This window comes from Triturus cristatus, chromosome 2_1 (genome assembly GCF_964204655.1).
Source record: "Triturus cristatus chromosome 2_1, aTriCri1.1, whole genome shotgun sequence".
NCBI lineage: Eukaryota > Metazoa > Chordata > Amphibia > Caudata > Salamandridae > Triturus > Triturus cristatus.
Window position 1 is genome coordinate 1,062,376,728 of NC_140581.1, and position 24,000 is coordinate 1,062,400,727.

At 40.7% G+C, this 24,000-nt stretch overlaps 1 protein-coding gene across 2 annotated transcripts in view; it reads right to left on the reverse strand.

The window, feature by feature from the left end:
• Positions 1-24,000, reverse strand: part of EMCN (endomucin) — a 672,183-nt gene that overhangs the window by 271,700 nt on the left and 376,483 nt on the right. Inside the window, exons 3-4 of one of the 2 annotated variants that reach the window (XM_085635882.1) lie at positions 19,580-19,642; positions 14,351-14,422 (exon numbers count right to left, since the gene is read on the reverse strand). In XM_085635882.1, coding sequence (XP_085492008.1) covers positions 14,351-14,422; positions 19,580-19,642 — 135 coding nt within the window. The remainder of the gene's footprint in view (positions 1-14,350; positions 14,423-19,579; positions 19,643-24,000) is intronic. The other variant, XM_085635891.1, reaches the window with a different exon arrangement.

Below are 24,000 nucleotides of genomic sequence, written 5' to 3' on the forward strand. Positions count from 1 at the left end.
TTATATCAGGGCTAGACCAATCATCATATTGTTCTCTGGACAGTGTATCTTTTGATATCAGAGTGTACATACTCCCTGAATCAAACAACACTTTTACTTGAAAATCATTTAAATTGATATTGCAATGCGGTTTCTCAAGTTTCTCACCACTTTCCATCTTTGCACCTTTAGCTTTCCCTTTATCTTTGGTATCAACCTTGCAAACATGAGTAAATTCTTCCCCATCAACAGGTACAATTATTTCTGTTACATCCTCGTTATATGATGATTCATTTATATAAATTTAACACCACTTTGTGTATATCTTGACCTGCACATTTTGGAAAAATGACCTTTTTTCCACAGTTACGGCACACTGTTCCTCTCGCTGCACACTTAAAACTTGTAGCAATATGTTCTGTGGCACCACAATGAAAGCATTTTATTTCTCTCGTGTCTCTCTTTCTACCATCATCTGCTACACTCTTCTTTGCTCCCTCAAAATCTTTCTTTACTGTATCATTAGCAGTGTCTTTTGAAGTGTAGAAATTGGAGAAACTTCACTGCTACTATTTGTAACCTTTAGCTTACCACCGGGACCCTGCCCCTCAGTTAAATTTGGAGAAGAAGAGAGGACCAAGGAAGGACTACCCTGCTGCCCATCAATAGCACAAAGAAAGGCTGCATCATCTACAGAACTTTACGTGCTGCACTTTTGGGCTAGTGATACTCGGACTGTGCCTGTGGCTCCTGACCCAGAGAAAAGTTAATTTCCCTACTCCTCCATGACCAGTGACTCCGAGGATCAATCTGCTGATCTTCTGGAACCTGCTCCAGGACAACAAGAGCTAAAACAACCCAAATAGACAAGTTGGTAGCCCTCCACAGACGTTTGCTGCTACCAGTCACAAGGCATGACATAGGACAAATCTAAAATAGCCAAAACCTGCACCAAAGTCTAGCAGACCTGGGAGTGTTGTCCACGGTTTGCATGCAACCGCGGTGAACTATGATCAGTAACATTGGATGTCCAACTCCTGCAATGTAGAGGACATCAAGAGACCCTGATCTCGGTGGCCAAAGTTGCCCCACATCACCTGTGGTCCAAAGAACCATCACCGAGACACCTCCGTCAACTGCACCACAACCGGAACATCCTTTTGAGCATCTTTGCCAGCATCCCTTTGCATCAAGACCACTCCATTGACTTCTACAGTGGTTGTCCTGTAAAAGGTAACTGTCCAAAGTATCCTTTTAGGTCCCTAGATATTATCCCTGCTGGATTTGGTCACCCAAGCCAGACCGGAGTAATTGCACTAACTCTTTCAAGCCTTCAACATTTTTACAAACGTTACATTTGCCAGTGCTTATTTGCAGTTGCATTTAAAAGTGACAAAAAGTTCTAAAATCGGTATCGCCAGAACCCTCCATTGGATTTTAATGATCAAAGTCTCGACAAATTTATAAAAAATATGCTCTACTTTTATAAATTGTTGTTGTGTCTTTTTATTCAGGTGTGATATTTTATTCTGTTGTTTGGTGCTGTTAAATGCTTCACAATAAGTTATTTTGCCAAACCTTACATCTTGCAGCCACAGCTACCCAGGGTTGAGCTAAGGTTATGTAAATGATACTGACTGGAGGCAAGATCGCATCTATGAGTGTACTCCACGAAATGACCCCACAGCCCTATCACAGATTATGCCCAGACCCCAACAGAATAAGATCAGGGGCTCTTAAAGGCTTGAACAAAGGATATCTGTAGCCTAAAGGAACTCGCAACATTGTTCCATAACTGCGAGCACAGCCAAACACATTCTTGCATATGAAGGGAGTTACGATGGGCTCTGATAATGGGGTTGAGCCCACAAGTTCGAAGGACAGACAATGACCTTTGGAGAACCAGCCTTCAAGATCTTGATTCAGCCATCACTTAGCACATACAGGTTTTGGACCTCTGCAACAGCCCAGAAAGAAACTTCCAAATAGGCTGTGGGAGCTCTGGTCTGCAGCTTAGTCCAACCATTCCAGATCAAAAAAGCATCCCTGAAGGTCTTCAGCAAGCTGTAGGGCTGTTCAGACTTTTATTCACATTTCTTGACATTTGGACACTTGCCCACTGCCAGTCAATTCAGGCACATTCTGCAGTTTTCCCTGTCAAGCAGGGCAGTCTGGGTTTGTGGATTGTTGAAACGTTTAGGATGTTTCTTCACAGAGCAGATTTTGTCCTGATCCCAGAATGCATTGTAGAGCTTGATGTCTACATGCCACTAGATAAATGATCATCCAGAAATGCTCTACTACGCCTAACCCACAAAGGCAGAAGCAAAAGAGAAAGAGGAAGCAGTTGTGGTGGATGGCCTGTTTTTGTTGTTTTTCACTGGGTAGCCTCAAACCTACATTTAAATTCACCATTTACACAAAAGGATGCACATGATCTTCTATAGGTAGCCCTATCCAAAAGTAAATTAATTGTGATCTTCATCACCCTTTGTCACAAATATTTTAGTGTTTGTGGTCATCACTCAGCTCATAATAATCATTTTAATGTTTTTGATAACCTTTCCTCTTTCCACATCATACAGCCTGCTTACTTTTCCAGGATTTCTATTCAGACATCAGCCCCATGGTTTCATCAGAATCCTGAGACTTCAACTAACTGGTGATCACTTTTCTAACAAAGAGTTGTCAGCAAAGAAGTCACCGCTACTAGGGGTCACTGGACTTCCTTTTCTCATGGAGCCTGTAGACATAATCCTTTGGTATTGTTAGGCCTCACTTCAAAAACTATTAATAGACTGCCATCTGCTAATACCTCTACTTGGGGAGGCTGATAAAGATATTCCTTCTACCTGGAATAAGGAGACCTATTTGGTCTTCTCCTGTTCCTAGTGACAACCTGGGTGTTTATGAGGGGAAATAGAGTTGTTTTTTTATGTGTCTCTTAAATTAGCAGCCCCACAAACAAAAAATAAAAAACATGCAGAGGACGCTTTGGAAGCAAAGGAAAGATTATGTGATGGGACAGCTACATGGTTCATCCGCATAATTTGGTCCATATATTAGGCAATAATAGTAAGCTCTTCTGTGTGGGGTGGGCAAGAAAGGGGGACATTTAATCCATTGCTTAAGAGTGTTGGGAGAAATGCTTTGCCGAGGGGTTCCATGGGTTGGATGAGGCCCCAGCATTGGCCGGTGGGTCTCCCCGAGGCCTGCTAGTGCCCCTAACTACATTGCCTAAGGTAATACCAATAAGAGTCTAATCATAAAGTGACTATGTATGCACTCTAATCTTCGACAGTACAATATCACTTCAGCATTTAATGCACATTGTGAAATGAGCTGGAGTTGATTTGCAAGCAGATGCCTCATGAAAATTAGGTCTGTCACATATGATAGTGATGGCGTGTCTTGCTAGTGAGGTGCTCATGCAAGTGGGAGTATCTATGTGTCACTAATAGAAAAATGTAGTGGTAGATCAGATGCCTACTAGTGAGCAAGAACAACTCATTTCTGTGTAAAGAAGGCCCCGTGTCCCGGATTTCCAGTTTCTCTACGATGAGGGAAAATTAATGTTTTTTTAATTTTTATTCAGCAACATTGTCCACCATGGAAACGTATATGTTGCTGCATGGGTAGACCTGCTTCACTTGAAATATTTCCTCTTTTATCACCGTGACCAATAGCCAACTATCATCAGCATACACCTGAACTACTATGATATACACTCATTGCACTAATTGGAAATTTTCTAAAGCCTATTTCTAATATGACATGCTTGCATTCGAAGTTCATCCTTTATAGATGTCATTCACTTTTCTGCTATTTACTTACCCCGTGTATTTCACAAGTTCTTTGAGAAGCCAATAATTATTCTATCGTTTTGGCTTCTTGCTACAAAAATGTGCCAATGTAGCAGTTATAGAGGATAATAGGGTTCAAGGCATTCACGGAAATAGTTGACCATAAGGATGTGGTTTATTACTTTGCAGCTGGTTAACTTCCTTGGTCAAAGTAAGTGTGTTTTATCTCTTTTACTGGAAATGTGGGAATAATGACACAGTGTGTGAACATGAAAATGAAATTGCCCTTTTCATAGTTCTTTATGAAATTGTTGATTTCTTTTGCTAGGTCTTATGAAAATGGAACAATTTTATACATGATGATAACCATTTTATGACATATGTTAATATTCACAGAAATGAATCTTGCATCAGAAACTAAAGTCACTCATGACTGTGACCCTTTTTGACATTGAGGATATGTTTAATGTGCACTTCCAGCTCTTCACATAAAACTGAGGACATGTTACCAGATTGTCATTCTCAGAATATCGCCTGGCATATATATTGTGCTCTAAATATAGTTTCCAAAAGTATTGTCATATTGGGGATAATAATAGAAAATCTACACCCAATCGGATGGGACAATTATTCTTTTGTAAAGGATATTTAGTATTTGCATCCAACAGTTTTTCTCTGTCCAATATTCAGACATACAACCAAAGCTGATCTAGGCTTTGGAGATCAGACATCTTTTATCACAAGTGCTTCAAATGGTGCACTGAGTGGAGAGATGCTGACATGAGAGGGCTGAATTAGTTGTATTCCCATGCTGTTCTGTACACATTGCTGTTGATGAGGATTCAGAATCCCTCTGAGGTCACTGATTATTCCCACCAAACCTTCTAAGAGCTGTGTCTCAGGCATTCCTAGGAGGCAGAGATCATCCCAAGTTATTATATAATGTTATGAGCTTTGCGACTACTCTAACCACACTAGGTTTGGCAGGTCAGACTGAAAGAGCAGATCCTTTGTGACAGGGGAAGCCCAGAGTCAGTTTGTTGGGAAGGAATGGCAGCATTCTCAGGAACTTAATTCAAATATCTATAACTTGCAATTAGTCACTTTCAGAAAATGTGGGAGCGGCGTGATTTGTAATGGACTCAAATGGGTGCGTCCTCTGAATATCAAAGAAAGAATGCCATGGTAAGCAAATATCAAAGACAAAATATCAAAACCCAAATTTTGCAAGGTAAGTGCAATAGATGGTAGATTCATATCTTCAAGGTACATAGATGTGGAGTGAGGAATAGTAAATATATACTTCCTCTATATGCACTTACTTTTTGAAATTTTGGTCCTCGATATTTCGTCCACGATATTATTTTTCTAAATTCACAATTGTGGGTGACAATTAATATTGAAAACAAATGATATTTTGTGATGGATCCGAGATGCAAATATTGAATTAATAATGTTGCAGTTGAAACACGTTTGATATGACGTGCACTAGTATATATATTAATGTAATTTAGTTGTGCCACATTTTCATAAAATCACCATATTAGTTAGCATAAATGATGTGTCGATGCTGTTAATTTTACTCCTGCTTTCACCCCTCCCATTGCGTTCTCCTGCGCATCTTCCCTCCATACAGGCTCTGCAGAGCAAAGTTAAGCTTATGTAATAGTAATTTTCCTAATGTGCAGGTATTGTGAATTAACTTCCTAGTGTTCTTAACTGTTGTAAGTGCTCAGGTTCCTTCCATTGTAGTACAGTTGCTGAGCTTTGCACTTTTTGACTGGTGTATGGCCCTTTGTATAGAAATGTTGAATGTTGCATATTAGTAGAACTTCCTATAGTGGACTCCTTTTTAGAAAATTGGATAGTGCTAACATAAAATTTTACTGATGCTGTTTCCTCTGATTCGCTAAAAGAAAGCTGCATGGGATCATACCATGCCAATTCTGTGGTTTAGCTTATTTTCAATGCAAGAGTTGTGTATAGACACCCTTAAATCACGGGTGAGCCAGATTTTTAGATTCAAAATAGGGTATTAAAATATTTTGTAATTAAATAATAATATGTACTATTTTTATATATTTTTATGTATTTTTTACAATAAATTATATTTATTCATATTTTAGCTATTTTAGATATCAAAAAGTAGTAAACTTACACAAAAGTTTAAATTATGCAAAAGGCAAAGCTGCCTTTGTGAATAAGGCCCTAGGTTTTAGTGTGAAATATGGGAGGACACATGGGAGTGGCTTCAAAAAGGGATGTACTACAAAAGGGGAGGGGAGTAGGGAGGGTCAAGGAGGGGCTTATGGATGGACATCACCCCATTCAATAATAAGCTATTGCTATTCACACACAAAGATAGTACTGCTAAAAAATCACTGTAGTAAAATTCAGCGCCACACATGGCCAATCACTGGTACTGCAACACCATCCCATGGAAAATAACAGAGGTAGGGACTTAAAAAAAACACGTAGGAAATAATTTAAAAATTATTCAAATCATTTTAAATAGTTACAAATATAACTACATATAATACAATGCTAAAGAAATATAAAATCAGTGCATCCACAACAACCAAATCATATTTGACCTGCCAGTACCCTTTTACTTCATCACATTATTTTTTCTCATTCCATCCATTGGAAATCAGCCTCATGACTTTCTGCAACACACTGTCGACCTTCAAACCTTCTCTCCAAACTTCTTCTGAAACAATACCCTAAGTGATCAAACAAACATTGACTTCTTCATCAAAATCCTCTCCGCCAAACCAATCCCCTTCTTCCAAAACCTCACTCTCAATGTCCCTCATAAGGAGACAACCACTTGCATATTCTGTGTGAAACAAAGTATATCCCCTTCCTCATAAACACTTCCTTCTGGGACTTATGATTCATTTTGATTTCAAACTTTCTTCCCTAAAGAACAGCTCCTAATCCCTTTGAGCTTGCATCCGTCATGATGTATGACTCATCCCTTGGGTGCTTCATTCAAACACTGCTTCACACATTCAAATTCTCTGTAGCATTCCTGACACCAGATGAACTATTTCCCCTTTTTCAGCAGATCTCTCATGCAGCAAGCTTACTCTGCAAATTTTGGCACAAACATATTATAAAATGTGACCATACCAAGGAATTTCACCAGTTCATACTTATTTTACGGTCATGAAGACTACAAATAGTATCCACCAGAGCAGACTTTGGTTTGATTCCAGACATTGTTACCAAATGTCCCAAATATAACATTTCCTGGACATCAAATTTTTACACTTCTCAGCTCCCAACATCAGGCCAGCATCACGCAGCCTCAACAAGACTTTTCCTAGGCTGCCATCATTTACCTTTGGATCGAGACCAAAAATCAGGACGTCGTACTGATACACCATGACACCTTCACTCCCCCGAAGAATGCACTCCATCGCCCACTGAAACACAGAGGTGGCTGATATCGCCCCAAAGGGCATTCTTAGGAAAATGAAGGTGCCAAAGTGTATCACAAATGCTGTTAATTCTTGGGATAGAGAGTACAACCTTATTTGGTGGTAGGCAGATGTTAAATCCAAGAAAGAGAAGTGCCTTGCACCTGTAGGAGAACTCAGCATTTCACTTACATTGGGTCCACCACCACAGCTTTGTTGAGTTCCCTAAGTCCACACAGAGCCTGGCCTCCCCGTTGGCTTTCCGAGCCATGACAACTTACTACTGGGAATAGGATTGCTTGCGTTTTCCTGTCTCTGCCAGATCTTATCACAGTGCGTCTCTCCTGCATCACGGGATGAGCGTGGGGAGAGCTCGGGCCAAGCCCAGGCATAGGGCGGGCCCGTTTGTGTCCCTCAAAGTGCAGAGGAGGCTGGATCACCCCTCTTTATCCTGACCCAATCTTCAGGTATGATGCCTGCACCCTATCCCTGCACCTGCGCTGCCTTCTGTTCCTAACGCTGCCCTGCCTGTTGTTACTATCTCTGCGCTGCCTGCTCTCCCTGCCCCTGTGCTGTCTGCTGTACCTGCCCCGGCGCTGCCTGCTGTCCCTATCCCTTTGTTGCCTTCTGTCCCTATCCCTGCACTGCATGCTGTCCCTATCCCTGTGCGGCCTGCTGTCCCTGCACTGCCTGCTGTCCTTCCCCTGAGCTGCCTGTGTCCCTATCCCTGCACTGCCTGCTGTCCCGGTTGCTGCATTGCCTGCTGTCCCGGTTGCTGCGCTGCCTGCAGTCCCTACCCCTGTGTTGCCTGCTGTCCCCGCCCCTGCACTGCCTACTGTCCCTGCCCCTGTGCTGCCTGCTGTGCTAATCCCTACAATGCCTGCAGTCCCTATCCCTGTACTGCTTGCTGTACCTGCCACTGCGCTGCCTGCTGTCCCTATCCCTGCGCTACCTGCTATCCCTGCACTGCCTGCTGTCCCTATCCTTGCAATGCCTGCTGTTCCTATCCTTGCACTGCCTGCTGTCCTGGTCCCTGTGATACCTGCTCCAGATCCTTGCCCAGCACCCTAGTCCACTAGGACCACCTACCAGGACCACAAATGAAGGCTGCCTGCTTGTTCATGCAGCTGATGTACCCAGCCAACACCCAACCAGTTGGACCATGCCCAGAGCCAGGATCCCTGGCTTTCCTGCCACCTGACAGTACACTGCCAAGGAACTCCTGTACCTGGACCCCAGACGCCAAAACAACAGCTGCATCTCCTCCTCCCCACGGTCCACCAAAGGACCCTTCACCTACTGAAACTTCCACTTCTCCTGCGACACAACCTATAAAAGATCCTGCACCACTCCTGCCAACAAGACTAAGAACATCCTGCAACCGCTCCAGTGTATCCTGCTTAACACCCGCTCACTCTGCATAAACGCCACAGAATTGTGGGACACCATCACCACCCTCTCAATGGATGTCGCCTTCCTAACCAAAACATGGCTCACCCCCCTCCTCAAACTCCGACATCTCCACCGCCACTCCCAAAGTCTACAAAATCATACTTCAAGACCGCACCAACAAACAAGGTGGAGGAATCACCATCATTTTCAAGGAAACCATCAGATGCACCATCACCAATGACGACCCCTTACCACTCATGGAACACCTCAACTTCCTACTACAAACTGATGTGAAGACCACAATAAGAGGTACCCTTGCCTACAGACCCCTGGTACCCGAAACAACATTCTGCGACACCATCCCCAACCTAGCAATCGACTCTCACCACTATGTCCTTTTCGGCGACCTCAACTTTCACATCAACGACCCCAACAATGCCAACTTCATCGCCCTTCCGGAGAATCGGCCTCACCCAACTAGTCTCCAAACCCACGCACAAAACCAGAAACACACTTGACCCCATTTTCATCTGCAGCAAGAGAATCAATTTCAGCCACACCACAGAACTCATCTGGACTGGCCACACCATCATACACTACACCATCACTGATGCCCAGCACACCCTCTCCATGCATCATATCTCTCCTAACCGCAACTACAGCAAGGTCACAGAAACTCAGTGGTCTCAGGCCCTTACTACCTCCCAAACCTAGGCCTCAACAGAGCTTGACCAGGCCGTCCAGAACTTCGCTGCTTGGATCACCAACAGTGCAGATAAAATCGCCCCACTGAAACCTACAAAATTCAACAATACCTCCAAGCATGCCAGCTTGTACACCCCAGAACTCAGGACCACCAAGCTCAACTGCCAACAATTGGTGAAACATTGGCGCATCACCAAGAACCCCGCCGACATAGTAGCTCACAAAACAGCTCTCAGCAACTATCCCAGTCACATCAATGAAGCCAAGACCACCCGCATCGACTAAGCGGCCAACCACATAAAGCAACTCTTCAAAATAGCCAAACAATTCTCCAATGCAACTGTCATAGAGAACACCATCCACCCCTCCCAAGAACTCTGAAACAACCACTCAGACTGTTTCCACAGCAAGATCACCAACATTTACCACAATATCAAACCCCAACCAACAACCCACAACTCCAACAACCTCAAACAGTCAGCAAACATCAGCCAAACTATTACCACCTGGTCTCCATTCACCACCCTGATCACCTCAGCCATCATGTCTTCCACCCACTCTAGGTGCTCACCAACCCCTGCCCCCATCACCTGTACAACCTCACAATGAACCCAATCAGCACACAACTCACCAACATCCTGAACACCTCTATCTCCACAGCTACCTTCCCGGACAGATGGAAACACGCAGACGTCAGACCCCATCTACATAAAGCCTCTGCTGCCACCAGTGATCTAAAAATCTATCGTACTATCTCCCTGCTCCCTACACAGGCAAAGTACTCGAGAAAGCCATCAACCAGGAGCTCACTGAATTCCTGGAACAAAACCACTTACTGGATGAATCAAAATCAGGATTTAGTGCCAACCACAGCACGGAGACCACACTGATCGCCGCAACAGACGACATCTGAAAACTCCTCGACCGGGGGAATTGGTGGCCCTGATCCTCCTCGAACTCTCCGTGGCTTTTTACACAGCCTCCTACAACACCCTTATCAACAGACTCTACAGCATAGACATACAGCAAGACCCCCTCAATTGGATTGCCTCCTTCCTTACAGGACACACACAGAGCATCTGACTACCTTCCTTCACCTCTGCACCCAAAGACATCATATGCAGCATAGCACAATGATCATCCCTTAACCCCACCTTATTCAACATCTACATTACCCCCATCGCAGACGTCATCAGATCCCACGGACTTAACATAATCTCCTACACAGATAACACTCAACTGATCCTCTCGCCCACTGAGGAACCCTCCGAATCCAAAACCAACTTCCACGACGCCATGACCAACATAGCCAAATGGATGAGAGACAACTGCCTCCAACTCAACTCCAACAAAACTGCAGTACTGATCTTTGGGAAGAACACTTCTGCAAGAGACCACAGCTGGTGGCCTGAAGAACTTAGACTTACACCCACACGGACCAACCATGCACGCAACCTCAGCACCACCCTCGACAGACAACTGACCATGAAAAGACAAGTCGACAAAGTCACCTCCTCCCGCTTCCACACACTTCGCATGCTCTGCAGAATCTTAAGATGGCTCATACCCAACGCTTGAAAGACAGTCACTCAGGCCCTCGCCACCGGCCACCTCCACTACGGCAATGCCCTCTACACCGGCATCTCCACCCAGCTCCTCAAAAGATTCCAGACCATACAGAATGCTGCAGCCAGACTCCTCCTAGACCTCCCCAAACTAACCCACATCACCCCCACCTGAGAGACCTCCATCCAGAAAAGATGCCAGTTCAAGATCCTCATGCACACCTACAAAGCCCTCTACAAACTAGAACTTGCCTACATCAACCATCGACAACTTTCATCAACACTGTAGACACCTGCGCTCCTCTTCACTCACCCTCACACCCCCCGCATCCATCACAGTGGTGGACGCTCCTTCTCCTACATTGCTGCCAAGACCTGGAACAACCTTCCCTTCCAGCTCTGTACAGCCCCCTCACTGGTAGACTTCAGAAAGAGACTCAAGACCTGGCTCTTCGACAGAGATACAGAGCCTTGATACCCCTAGGGGTGACAGTGTTGCGCTTTACAAATGCTGTTTGATTAATCGATTTGAATAGTAGTGCTGAGGTCTCCACTGAAAGGCAAGTATAAGTTCACCCAATGTCAATCGACCACAATGAGGTAGCAGGTACTATAGCATGTCGCTTGCCGGAAAATGTGAAGTCCAAAGAAGAGGGCACCCCAGATTCAGATGAAGTTAATACAGTTTATTAAGATAGTATCTGCAGAGACCCCATCTACATCAAAGTAAGGAAACAACTGACTTGGAATCCACCACCAAGACATTCCACAATAGCACCCACCCTACATTCCATATCTCTACATCATATCATAGATACAGAACATTGAAACAGAATACCACAGGGGCGTGGAGGATCCATATAATTCTCACCATATTCATGACCAATACCATCATTATACTTAGTTAAATACCTGTACTCAAAGGCACATTACATCCTGTGATGAAGCAAGTTCCTGGTACTCTGTAGTCTACAACATATATACCTAGCCCATTGGCTGTCACGATTAGTAACAATCCTTATCTCAGGACGATAAACAGTCAGCCATTTGAGTGGTATCCTTTAAGATTAAGGGGCTTCATCGGAGAGAAGTATTAGGGGTGTCACACCTCTACCAGCACTTCTTAGGAGTAGAGAGATTTCTTCCACAATGTTCTATTTTATTCAGGATGAGAAGATGGTTCTGTGCTTAGTGTCCCTTTTCTCCATGCTAGCACTGTTGTGATGTATTGAATCAGCTGCGGCTACTGTGTCTTACTGTAGTTGTTCTAATCTAAGTTCTGGAACATGATACGATTTGGAGTCAAATTTGGATTCTGAATTATCAGATGAAGTTTCTTTTCTTCCTGTCAGTTGTTGAGGACTTAGGTCGAGACGCCCTTGGACACTGAAGGTGTATTCAGATGCATAATGTTTGATGAGAATTAAATAGTTTTGGTGTGGAACCTCCAATGTCTCTTTTCCCATCTTCTCAAGAGACATTCTACACAGAGAAACTTGTCATCTGGCTTTGTTCCATCCATGGCTTAGGGTCCCACTGGTTTCTAACTCTATCTGGCCTTGGCCCTAAGCGTTTAAGAAGAACTCTGTCTCTGCAAAAGTATTATTTCTTCACCTTACAAAGGTTGATCATATTTTTTCTTCTTCCACCCTGCATTTGTCAAGCTCAGCCTTGGAAAATCGTTACTGTCCTAATGTTGCTCTAGTAACTGGAGCTACTTTAAGTGTGTGTTAAAAATTGCTGTAATATGGAGTGATTCCAATGTATGACTCTACTGGCAGACAAATATCATGACCACATAATGTGGCACAGTTTAATAACCTGAACTAAAACTTATTCCATAGTCAAGGGCACAGCATTTAATACTTCATATGAACATTAGACTATTTTCAAATTGTTCTAGAGTTGAGAATGTATTTAAATAATATGTTTTACTACAATTGTTCATTGTAGTAATCGAAATTAAGGCTGTGAAATGTTTCAAACAATTCCACAGCATAATATTTAAATTGATAATCTACCTGAAATATCAACTTTAATCCAAAGGTATGTTTTACATGTGATCATTTGAGGTGGAGTAAAACATGACTAATGATTGAATAATGCAAGAACGTGGACACATAAGGAACAGATTGAATGACAACAAAAACATTGTTTCATGTTGTTTCTGCTGCACAAGAGATCTGTTATAAAAGTGTTTTAAATCGTATATTTAGAACCAATGGAGGGTTGAAAGACTGATACATGTTTAATAGGCTAGCTATTAATAATGCACACATCTCAAAGCCAAACTATTGTCTTGATTCATACCTGTATAACAATGGCAGGGATATGTGAAGGTGTATGCAAATAGTCATTTTACACAGAGCATGTAAAGCTCAATTCACAACGATTTTGCTGTAACTCTTTCTTGTTGTACTTATGGTTTCCTTCTACATTCCAAGAAAAAGCCAGAAATAGTCATGGCTCACTCCTAAAGTTCAAGATTACAAGAGCATTGTCATAGCAAAGGTGTCGTCTTTGAACGCAAGCAAGGAAAATAATGATCTACTTAAATGGTAAAATGCAACCATTACTGGGGTGCATTGCCCCTCCCTATAAGTGTGGGCCCCGATGTTACTGCATTTGCTGCACTATTGATTGTTACAACCATGTACAAAAAAGGAGGCACACCTTTCATACACATGTCATTTTGAACTGGGCTCATAATCTATCAGTCTTCTAATTATCTGGGCCCATTGTCTCTCAATCCTGGTTTACTTGGCCTTTGCTCAAAGTAGAGGTCGAAAAACAAGGTTTCATAAAAGGGAAAGCAGTAGTGATTTTACCAGTGCTAATAAAACCCCCTTCCAGAAAAAAAAGGTAGAAAGAAATAGAAAAGCCTGTGAAGTAAAAGCGAAAGATGAAAAGGAGGCGATAGGGGGAATGACGTAGACAGCCTGAGAGTGTTAGAGAGGAGAGTGAGGGAGACAGACACAGAGAGAGAACGAGAAAGAGAGAGAAAGAGAAGATGAAGGCAAAGAAAGAGAGAGGAATAAACGTGGAAAAGGATGTTTTAGTTAGAGAGAAAGAAATATAGAGCAGGTTATAGAAATTAAAGAGACAGAGGAGAAATGGAGAAAAAGAGATGCAAATAGAAAGAGAGATATAGATATCTGGGGCAAAGGAAGAAAGCATATTATAGAAGATTCTGTGTACGATGTGTTTGCTCTCTTGTGTGGATAAACACACACGTAAAGTAACAGAAGTTCCTTTTTCTGCTCTTTTTTCATCTCCATAGTACCAAACTCCCCTCCCTGATTTACCTCTGCTGCTGTACTTAACTACCCCAATTCTTTAAGTAGGAAAATTCGTCAGGCTGGTCCTTTCAAGTGATGAATCTGAACTTGAGCCAATGCTGTTATGAGTGAGACTATAATAATGGCACGATAAAACAGACATTAATTGATTTACAGATAATTGTAAATATTTAAAAGGGTACCTTCATCAGGATCCTTACTTGGGTCCGAGGATGAAGTAACTGTTGTTACTTTTGACTGTTGTTCGTTTGTTGCTGTTTTGATAAAAGAATATGTATGTGTTACTATTTAACCTAGTAAAAATAAACATAAAAATTAGAATTTCATTTCGATTTTTCGCTCTCCATTGATGCTACGTCATGGGGATATTAGGGTCATACATCTACTTATTTCGTTCCATGTATTATTTACGTTTTCAAATTCATGTACTTTTGCAGGAATATTCTTCCTGCTTTTGTAATTATATCTAATTGTATTTAATTAATATTTAATCGTATTCATAATTAGGGTAATTTTCACCTCTATCTGAAATCGATGTCCACACTTTACCCCAATTATTCTTATCAGGGTTTTTCATTCAGAGCTATTGTTCTTTAGAAGCACCTGAACACAACTTACATTAAATATATCACTGATTGATTAGGAAGCTCCCCTTGCCCTAGCCACAGTTTCTGCACCTTTCCATCTTTCTTATTTATTTTGATTTGCTTAATGCCTTTTGCCACTGAAGGTGCTGTCTCTTTCTGTAATTTTAGCTTGCTTCTGGTATCTGTTTTCATCCTACCTGTTTCTCCCAGCAAACTTCAATGTGAGTTTTACAATTTACTGCTTGTCTCACCAAACTACCATTTAAAAACATGAGTACTCAAAACTATTTCCAACACTGGTCAATATTTGTATTTGAACCACCTTATTTCATCCTATTCAGGGCTAGCGTGTAAAAGGTAAAAAAATTGGTGCCATTTCAATTTAGATGTATGATAAAATATCAATCTCAAATATTCTGATGTACAAAAATATTATGGTAAAGCAGTAACCTCAAAAATATCGACTTTGCATGTTCATAACGTAAAATATCACGGTCTAAAATATTGTTTTTTAAAATATCAACATCATAATGGTAGGTGTATATATATATATATATCAAATATGATTGACATTACTATAATTTAAAATAAAAGTGAAATTATATTTAATAAAATTAATGTATTTAAAAATATGTAAAATACAAATGGCATATGTATATATTAATTTAACTTAATTTTGTTAACATGCGTATCTCCTTATAAAATAATTATAATTAAATATAATTATATTTTAATAGAAAATTATACATTACAATAAATGTATTATGCTTAGAAAAATAATTATTAGCTAAAATGTATAAATTATTATTTATGAAATTCTAAAAAATTTAAAAATAGACTAAAGAATTATAAAAACACAACATATTAGAAAAGAGAAAGCACAGAAAATAAAATATTTAAAAAATACATAGGACTTTTAAAATAAATATGCTCAAACTATCTTAAAACAATTTCAGAATAAAGTAACGTGCAATAACCTAACTCCAATCCAAACTGATTAAAAAATGTACACAATGATACAAATACACTATTCAAACAAAAATCTAATTAAATTGTGGAATATGTGAACAATGGTGGGTTAAAATGTACTATTCTAACTCCAATCTATCAAACACTGGAGAAAGTGAGTACATTAGGATGGAGGGGAGGGCAGATTACTACTCTAACCATAATCTAATAAACATTTGGGAAAGTAGATACATTAGGAGGGCCAGATTTACTGTTCTAACTTCCACCTAAAAAAATGGAGAAAGTGCATACATTGGGTGGCGATTACAAGATCAAAGAATGTGTGATGACCAGACACTTTACTCAGAAAGGACAGTTCACAACCATATTATTTCAGCAAAGCAATACAAAACAGAAGTAGTGTTTTGAAGGAAACGTTTTGTAGATGATCACTGTAATATAATATTTATTTCTTTTGTGAATTAAAAAAAAAAATCAGCAGATTGCTTCATGAAGGTTGTATTTCCATTGGTAACTTGAAGAAAATATTCTGCAGATTGTTGCATGGATGTTATATGGTAGTTAAGGAAAACATTTTTGAGGTCGAAATCAGCAATTTTTTTATGATAAATGGAAATGATTACCATGGTGTTGTTATGAATATTTGCAGATAATCCCGTAGGTAAAGAAAATATATCAACTCTAGCTATTTTAGGTTTAGTGAATTCCGTGGGAGCTTTCCTTTCAAAGCATCCTTCTGAGGGTGTGTGTATCATCTCTCATGCAGATACTAGCCTGTGTCCTGAAGCACCGCACATAATCAATTCTCCTCCTGCAACAGATGCTCTTCAAAACATTAAGAGGTTCATGTGCTTCAGAAACTGAAAGCTGTAGATGGAGAACTGTAAATATGTCACATAAGTAGTGTCCAGGAACTATGAAACTACAGACAGCTAGAAATCAGGCAAGGACATATAAATAGACCTTACTCTAACAAGGCAGTGTGTTAAGCTAAATTCAGATGCTGCAAAATCATTGTGATACCAGCACATGGAGGACAATAATTGTTATGGGTAGATGGGAGCCATGTGCAGCGAGTTAATAATGTTCTATTCTTTTGAAAGGAATTTTGGGCAAAAGAAGAATAACTACTTATGTATGATAGGTATTGCTGCGAAGATCTGATTTTATGTTATGTTTATATTGAACAGAAAGTCATTTATTCATCATTAAAGATATGATGGTGTGGATAAAAAAATTAGGCCACAAAAAAGAGATTTATAAGTGACCATGCATAATTTAGAACATGGAGCACTAATGTAGGGCGCCTCGCTGCCAACATGGCAAAATACCCTGTCCACCAAACTCATGATTCCCCTCCGCAGTTCTTAGCAGACGCAAAAACCATGCCTCCTATGTCAGAGCCTCCGCTGGCTCTACTGGCTCTGCCGGCACTAATCTTTGAGTGATGGCTCGACTGACATTCGACCGTTACTCAAAGTACCTCAGACTGTCTTCCTTGTTTAGGGAGGACTTTCCAACGTATTTTTTTTCCTATTTAAGACTGCCATAAAACTGCCAGTTCATCATGGCATTTCCTTTTTTATTTAAAAAACTCTCACTTTGGGAACTTGCATTGAACACAAAAGGCCCGATTTATATGTTGGTGGTAAACATACTCGTTTGTAACGGTGACGGAGTATGCTTATGACTAACATAACAGTCCACCCTCCGAATTTAGAAGCAGGCGGACCATACTTTGGACATGATGCGACTTCCCTGTCTCTGCTATGGCCAAACTTCTGCAATGGTCAACGTAGTGAGGTCTGTTGGAGAACTGGCTACCAGTCTACCTGCCCAATTTGGATTGGCAGACATACAGCTGTCTTTTTTTACTGCCTGTCACCTCCAGGTAAACCAAAGCAGTAAGGGGCAGTTAAAAAACTAACAATGCCCCCCTCCCCATGGGCGATGACTCCCATGGCGAGGGGGGCAGTGTTTGTTATTTTCAAGAACAAAAACCCAGATTGAGGTTTTGTTTTTGAAAATAAAAACCTTAGGAAACTTTGCTGTGTGGCTCTCTCATGTTGGATGGCGCCATATGGAAAAGTTCCAATGCATTCATAGGAACCCCCCTATATGGAGGTTCCTGAGAATTCTTCAAATGTCTATCAGGCTGACAGACATTCCATAATTTGGCAGTCGAGACCTAGGCCAGGGAGTGGGAGTAAATTGCTCCATCGCCCTGGCGGAGGACGACTCAACCACCAAATTACAAATAAGGTCCAAATATTTGCTGTTTGGGTATGGGGAGCAAAGCAGTTTTGGTGCCGCAGCAGAGCTGTTAGTGTGGCGTCTCCTCTGAAGGTACAGCAATCTTTGCCTACCTAGTGGAGCTCTTTAAAGATGATGGCTGCAGTCCTCCAGCAGCGTACATTTCTTTGCTGCCCTTTCGGATTGGAGTGCTGGCTAAAAATTTCTAAATATTCACCACAGCTATATACATAATTTACAACACCAAACACGCGAAACATAGATGCCTTGTTGATATGGTGCTGCTACTCGCAAAGAGATGTGTAGCGGTCTGTTGGCTTCGTGGCCCAACGCCGACTTTGACTCAGTGGACTAGATATATGCTTTACTGTTGTACACAAACCGAAAATTACAGCAAATTATTGCCGCCCCGTAACAGGCCTAAAAACTTTTGGGCCCTATATCTTGCCCGGAAGCTGCCTCCTGCTATTTCTGAGCAGGGAGAGGATACATCACCGTCAGGGGCTACTTCCAACTCTTAGGATCTGACAGGACTGTACAACCTATGTTACGTACTGCTCGCCCTTGCCCACTCCCTCTTTCTCCATTACACGGCGATACACAGGTTAGGGTGCTACGGCTTGTTTAGTTGGTGGGACTGATCTTTTGTTTTCATTCTAAATCCTCTTTACCTATTATTGCTTGACTTATTCTATGACATGTGTTTTGTATATATGTATAGGATTTGCTGCAGGAGGCTGTTTATGTTTGGACTGTGTCTATGCTTTATTATTATTGTTTTTAATGCTGGCTAATTTTCTATTGAAAATTTAATAAAAATATTAATTAAAAAAAAAAACCCCACCAAACACTCCTGTCAACAACTAGGGCAGAATTATGTATCAAATTAAATCTAAGACTGTGTTAGAAGATGGAGGAATAGCTGAACATTTACAAAGGCCAGAATCAGACTCCATCCCTGAGTCACTGTGGTGCTCCAGTATAAAGCCATTATATGACAAAAGTGACTAATCTTTAAAATAATATTTTTGCCACCCCTCTCTAAGACAGAATTCACTTGCCACAAATATATTAGTGGCCATATGTCAAGGTATACTTCCTTCTATGGCAAGTGGCTTGGAGGATGAGTAATTGACCAAGGTCAGGAAAACTAAAAATATTCCCAAAAGGTCACTGCTTTTACTAGTCTTAGTTTTCAAGAAGAGTACCACTAACTTTATGTCTGTCAGGGCAAAAAGAGTAACACCCCCTTTTTGTGGAACAGGGCTTTGGCGTACAGCTCCCTGATGGTGAAGCAGGACACAGAATGCACTAAACCACTGGTATGATCACTTGACTTTTAAATACCAGAGGAGAATCTTTGTCTTTTCATCTCTTGAATGTGGGCAATGGATGACTCATCCATAGCTACTCAAACCTGACAATGACCCACAACTGTCCTGCTACTTATCACTTTGAGAAATTCTGTTGTATACATGTTGGGGGCTGTATAACCCAGGCCTATTTTGAAATATGAATTACATGCCATAAAGATAAGACAGACATTCACTCAGATGCACCTCATTTAATGTAAGAGCGTGAATCTATATCAGGCGCTATTACCTGGGGTTGGTGATGCAATCACTGGCTTTGCTGCTGATTGTTGTGATGTTATTGCTTCGATATCTAAATAAATGAAATAGTGATTATTGGTTCGAATTTCGAATTTCAACCGACTTTATTTCGCATTGAAAAAATGCATAAAAGTATACAATAAATAGAGAAAACATGTAATTGCATTTAGGATAAGATTTAAAATACATATAAAAGAATCCAGTAAAATGATGAACACAGTACAAGGGCAAATGGGATTTAAACATCAAATTAAGACAAGGTAAAACAACAATCTAGTGATCGAACAAGTACCCAAAACGGCAGATTTAAGAGATGACAGATGATGTGCTATGCACCTTGCGAGTTCCCAGGGCAGACAGAAAGAAGGATGCAAGAACGTAGCACACCAATGGCATTTCCAATTGATAAAATGTTGACATTGCTAAGCCTGACATGTACAGTGAGAATTTCTGTAAAAGTGGAATAATAAAAATCTTCCTCTCTTCTGTGAACATCGGGCAGAAGAATAAAAAGTGAACAGTTGATCGGGGTGCCATGTTGTTACACAAACAAGGCGGTAACTTGCTTACAGAAAAATGTTTATTGGGGTGACCCAGCATTAGCAGAATTAAATTCCTATGGAATCTCGACAAAATAAAACAATGCTGGTTGTTCTCGACAAACCTTAGGTAAGATAGAGAGCGATGGAATATCTGCGGTATATTACTGTCAAGTTTTATTCAGTGTTTCTCTCTATGACAATCCCACCTATCATGAATCACTTTCTTTAGGTAAATGTCCTTTAATCTAGATTTAGCAAAGTGTTCACAGAGGGTCGGTGTATCGTATAAAAAAGCAAGACCTACAAATGTCAAAGTTTTCCTGACAGATGCTAGCCAGGGATTTTGTTAACATGGTCCAATTTCCTGTCAAAGAAAGATATGAAAAATGTGTCCTTGAATCGTTATACTTCAACAGACCTGAGACGTTGTGAAAAGCTTAGCCTTTTTCCGATAGGCTAGTTGCCAGTTGACAAAGTTATCAAAGATTCCTGAAGTAACTTTGTAAACTTTGGCAATAAAGATCCTCTAAATCTTATGCAAAATAAAGGACTTTTGACACCATTTCCAAAGACAACATGATCAGCTCTCAACGACTCTGTCTCCACTTGTGTTAGGTTTACCTGGCACTGGCAAATGACTTGATCATATTGGTGTGATACTGCATGATATAAATTAGCACAAGCATCATGTAGCCTGTCAATGAAAATGCCCCCATGATAGAATTTCCACAGATAGCATTTCGCATTTAATTAAGGCATCGCTTGTAGATTAACGGAGAGGTTGTCTTTTAAAATGTACATGTATGTTAAACAAGTTGTCAATCACTCTGGTGTAATGTAATGAAAGCATAGGTGATACAAGTCATTAGACAGAAAAGAATCACATTATCCAGGAACCATTTATAATGAGAATATCTGAACTTGGTCTCAACCATTCACATGCTTATACTATCATATTAAGAAATTGTTGCCAGAGTCAACATTTTAGGGTGTCGTCCCAGCATGCAGGGCTATATCAGCAAGATGTAGAATGGTGAAACATCTGATCTTCTGGTGCCATTATAACTATCTTACGACTTTGCTGGCGCCACAAATACTTTTGTCAGTTGGTCTTACTTCCCTAGTTCATTAAATAGCTAATCATCTCTAGGTTAGGTTTAAGCTCAGTGGGGAACCGGTGGCGTACATGATTACGTTCCTCGTAAATCTAGATATCACTCATTAACTAGGCTCAATTTAGACTGATGGATTAGAGAGTGTTTATGTATCTATAAAGTGACCCAGGCTTGTGAGGTTTTATAAGGGGGATCAGAGGTTGTTTGGAGATACTTACAAAGGTTATTTCAAAGACTATCAACATCTGTTATAGAAGAGAGGAAACAGCACTTTCTAGCAAGAATGTGCAGAATTCCCTTGCACCCTCATTGCTGAACCCCCATTTGATTGCGAGGTTAGCAGAAGGTAGTGTACCGAACAGCAGAGTCACCACAACTCCCCCATTGGGGGGTATCATTTTGCTAACATGATGCTGATGCAATGGTGTCTGACCAGCCATACAATTGAGTACGACCTGTCAGAAGTCATTTGCATTGATGCCCAATCCGCGAAGGTTACCATTGAATTAATGGTGGTTCAAGAGTGGAATCTTTTCAAATGTGTCCCATGCATTAACAAAAACTGACTATTCATGTGGAATAATTAATAAATGAGTCAATTTTTTGGGCTCATTCTCCAGTACTTACATACGTGACAGCAGTTCACGAATGCTGCTATGGTATGGCAGGATTGTATTATATTTGTACAATGTGTATTTTAGGTTTATTTTTTATTTTGATTTGTAACCTTTATTCATTCTACCCTTAACTCAGTTGAGACTGCAATCTTGGGTGATATGCAAAAAGATGTCACATCACAGCTGCCTTCTTGGTGAATCAGCAGCTCTGTGCCTCAAATCTTTGTGCTGTGCCAGAGAGCAGGCCCCCAGGAAGCCCGCCTGCTCCTGTTTGTGCCAGGATACCACCAGCGATGCTGTTCCGTATGCACGGATTGATCTTCGTAGGATACTGTGGAGGCTAATGTAATGAAAACATATTGCCCTGCATTTTTACTGACCCTATTTTCGTCCAGCACCCGGTGGTAATTCAGCTGCTGAAAAGAGAAGAACATCTGCAACTTGGCTAACAGATGACAGTGCCTTAATTGTAGATAAAATAGTGCCTGCTAACATCAACATCCATAGGCAATTCATCACATCCCTCTTGGGGTCTGCTTGCAGTTCCAGTCCTTCAGAATGTATTCACTGCAGTTGAATCGATGTCAGCCAATGTAGACAATGAATTATTAGCCTTTTCTTGTCAGATCTAAGCTTTATTAATGATCTCAGAGCTTTAAATTTAAAGCTGCTCAGTCCTGAACTAACACATTTGGGACAGCATCCTCTTGAATCAATATGGACAACAAACATAATCATATCCTTGTGGGACTCAATGACTTTCGCTTGAAGAGACACTTTGGGGTTACTTTCTATATCTTCGCCGACAGGCAGCGAAAATGTCAGGAAAGCCCTCAACCATAACTGCAGAGTAATTGGAAGACCTTTCACTTATAACCTATGGGCCCCTTGCTGACGAAAGTCATGTCCACTCTCTGGTGCATTACTTCGCAAGTAGACCTCCCCCCCCCCCCACCATGCTTTATTATTTTAACAAGGCGTTACTTAATGTTTTTATTTTCATTGGTTTGAATGGAATATTCAATTCATCTCATAATACAAAAATAAAAAAGACACATAAATTATTGTGACTTTATATCTAAAGCATCCTTTAAATCTGATACCAGTTTTCAACCTTTTAATATTTATCTAACACATTTAACCTTGGATAATATTTTCTCTACTTGGCTAACTATTTTCTTTTTACGAACCCATGAAAAAATGAAGGTAGATTTGCCTTTCCAGAATTCGGTAATCAATGATCGAATAACAAGCATCGCTATGAACCACCACCTACATCTGGCGACAGGAGATATACCTAGGGTTTTAGAGCTACCTAATTATATTAAAAAAGTGTCTGGAACAATAGTTTTTTCCATACATTTGTTAATATAGCTAAATATGGCTCTCCAGAATGCCTGTATTTTAGACACGTCCTTAACATATGCATCCATGTCGCCTTTCCTTGGTATTTTGGACACTGATCAAGGATTGTAGGTCCTGTTAATGTAAAAAATGGGTGCGTAATATAGAAGCCATTGAGCATACTATTGTATTTAAAAAAAAAAAAAACATATTTGTCCCTCCTAATGCTTTGCTACAGTGATCTGAGGCTTCTATTCAATATTCCTTATTCAGACAAAGGGTCTATCTGATCCTTCCTTTTTTGAATTATTCTATCTATAATTTTTTCTTTTTTAGAATTTAAAGTATGTAAATATCTGCTCAATCGACCCATTCTGTGGTGCGTTATCTTATATGAAAACACAGTTTTAGCAACAGAGTGCGAATTTTCAATCTCATCTAGTTAGAGACTGTGTAGTTTAGCCATGATTGGTATACAGGAAAATGCATTCCATCCCGCAGTGTAAAGATATTCACTACAGCTTTGATCTCAAGTGACAAAATTCACTTGTTCAGCCACCTACCTATTGTGCCCAGCCGTAGCAGTAAACAAAGCAAACACAAGCAGATGACGAACGGAGTGCTGAAACATTTCAGACACTCACCCCCAGTCACAGATCTGGGTTGACTCCATCATCGTTCTTTAGCTCAATTCACCACCTCAGTTTGGACCCAGTCATATGCAAATCAGTCTTGACCCTGTGCCTAATGGGAACAGTCCAGCAAGAACTGCCAAGCCAGGTCTTCCCTGGA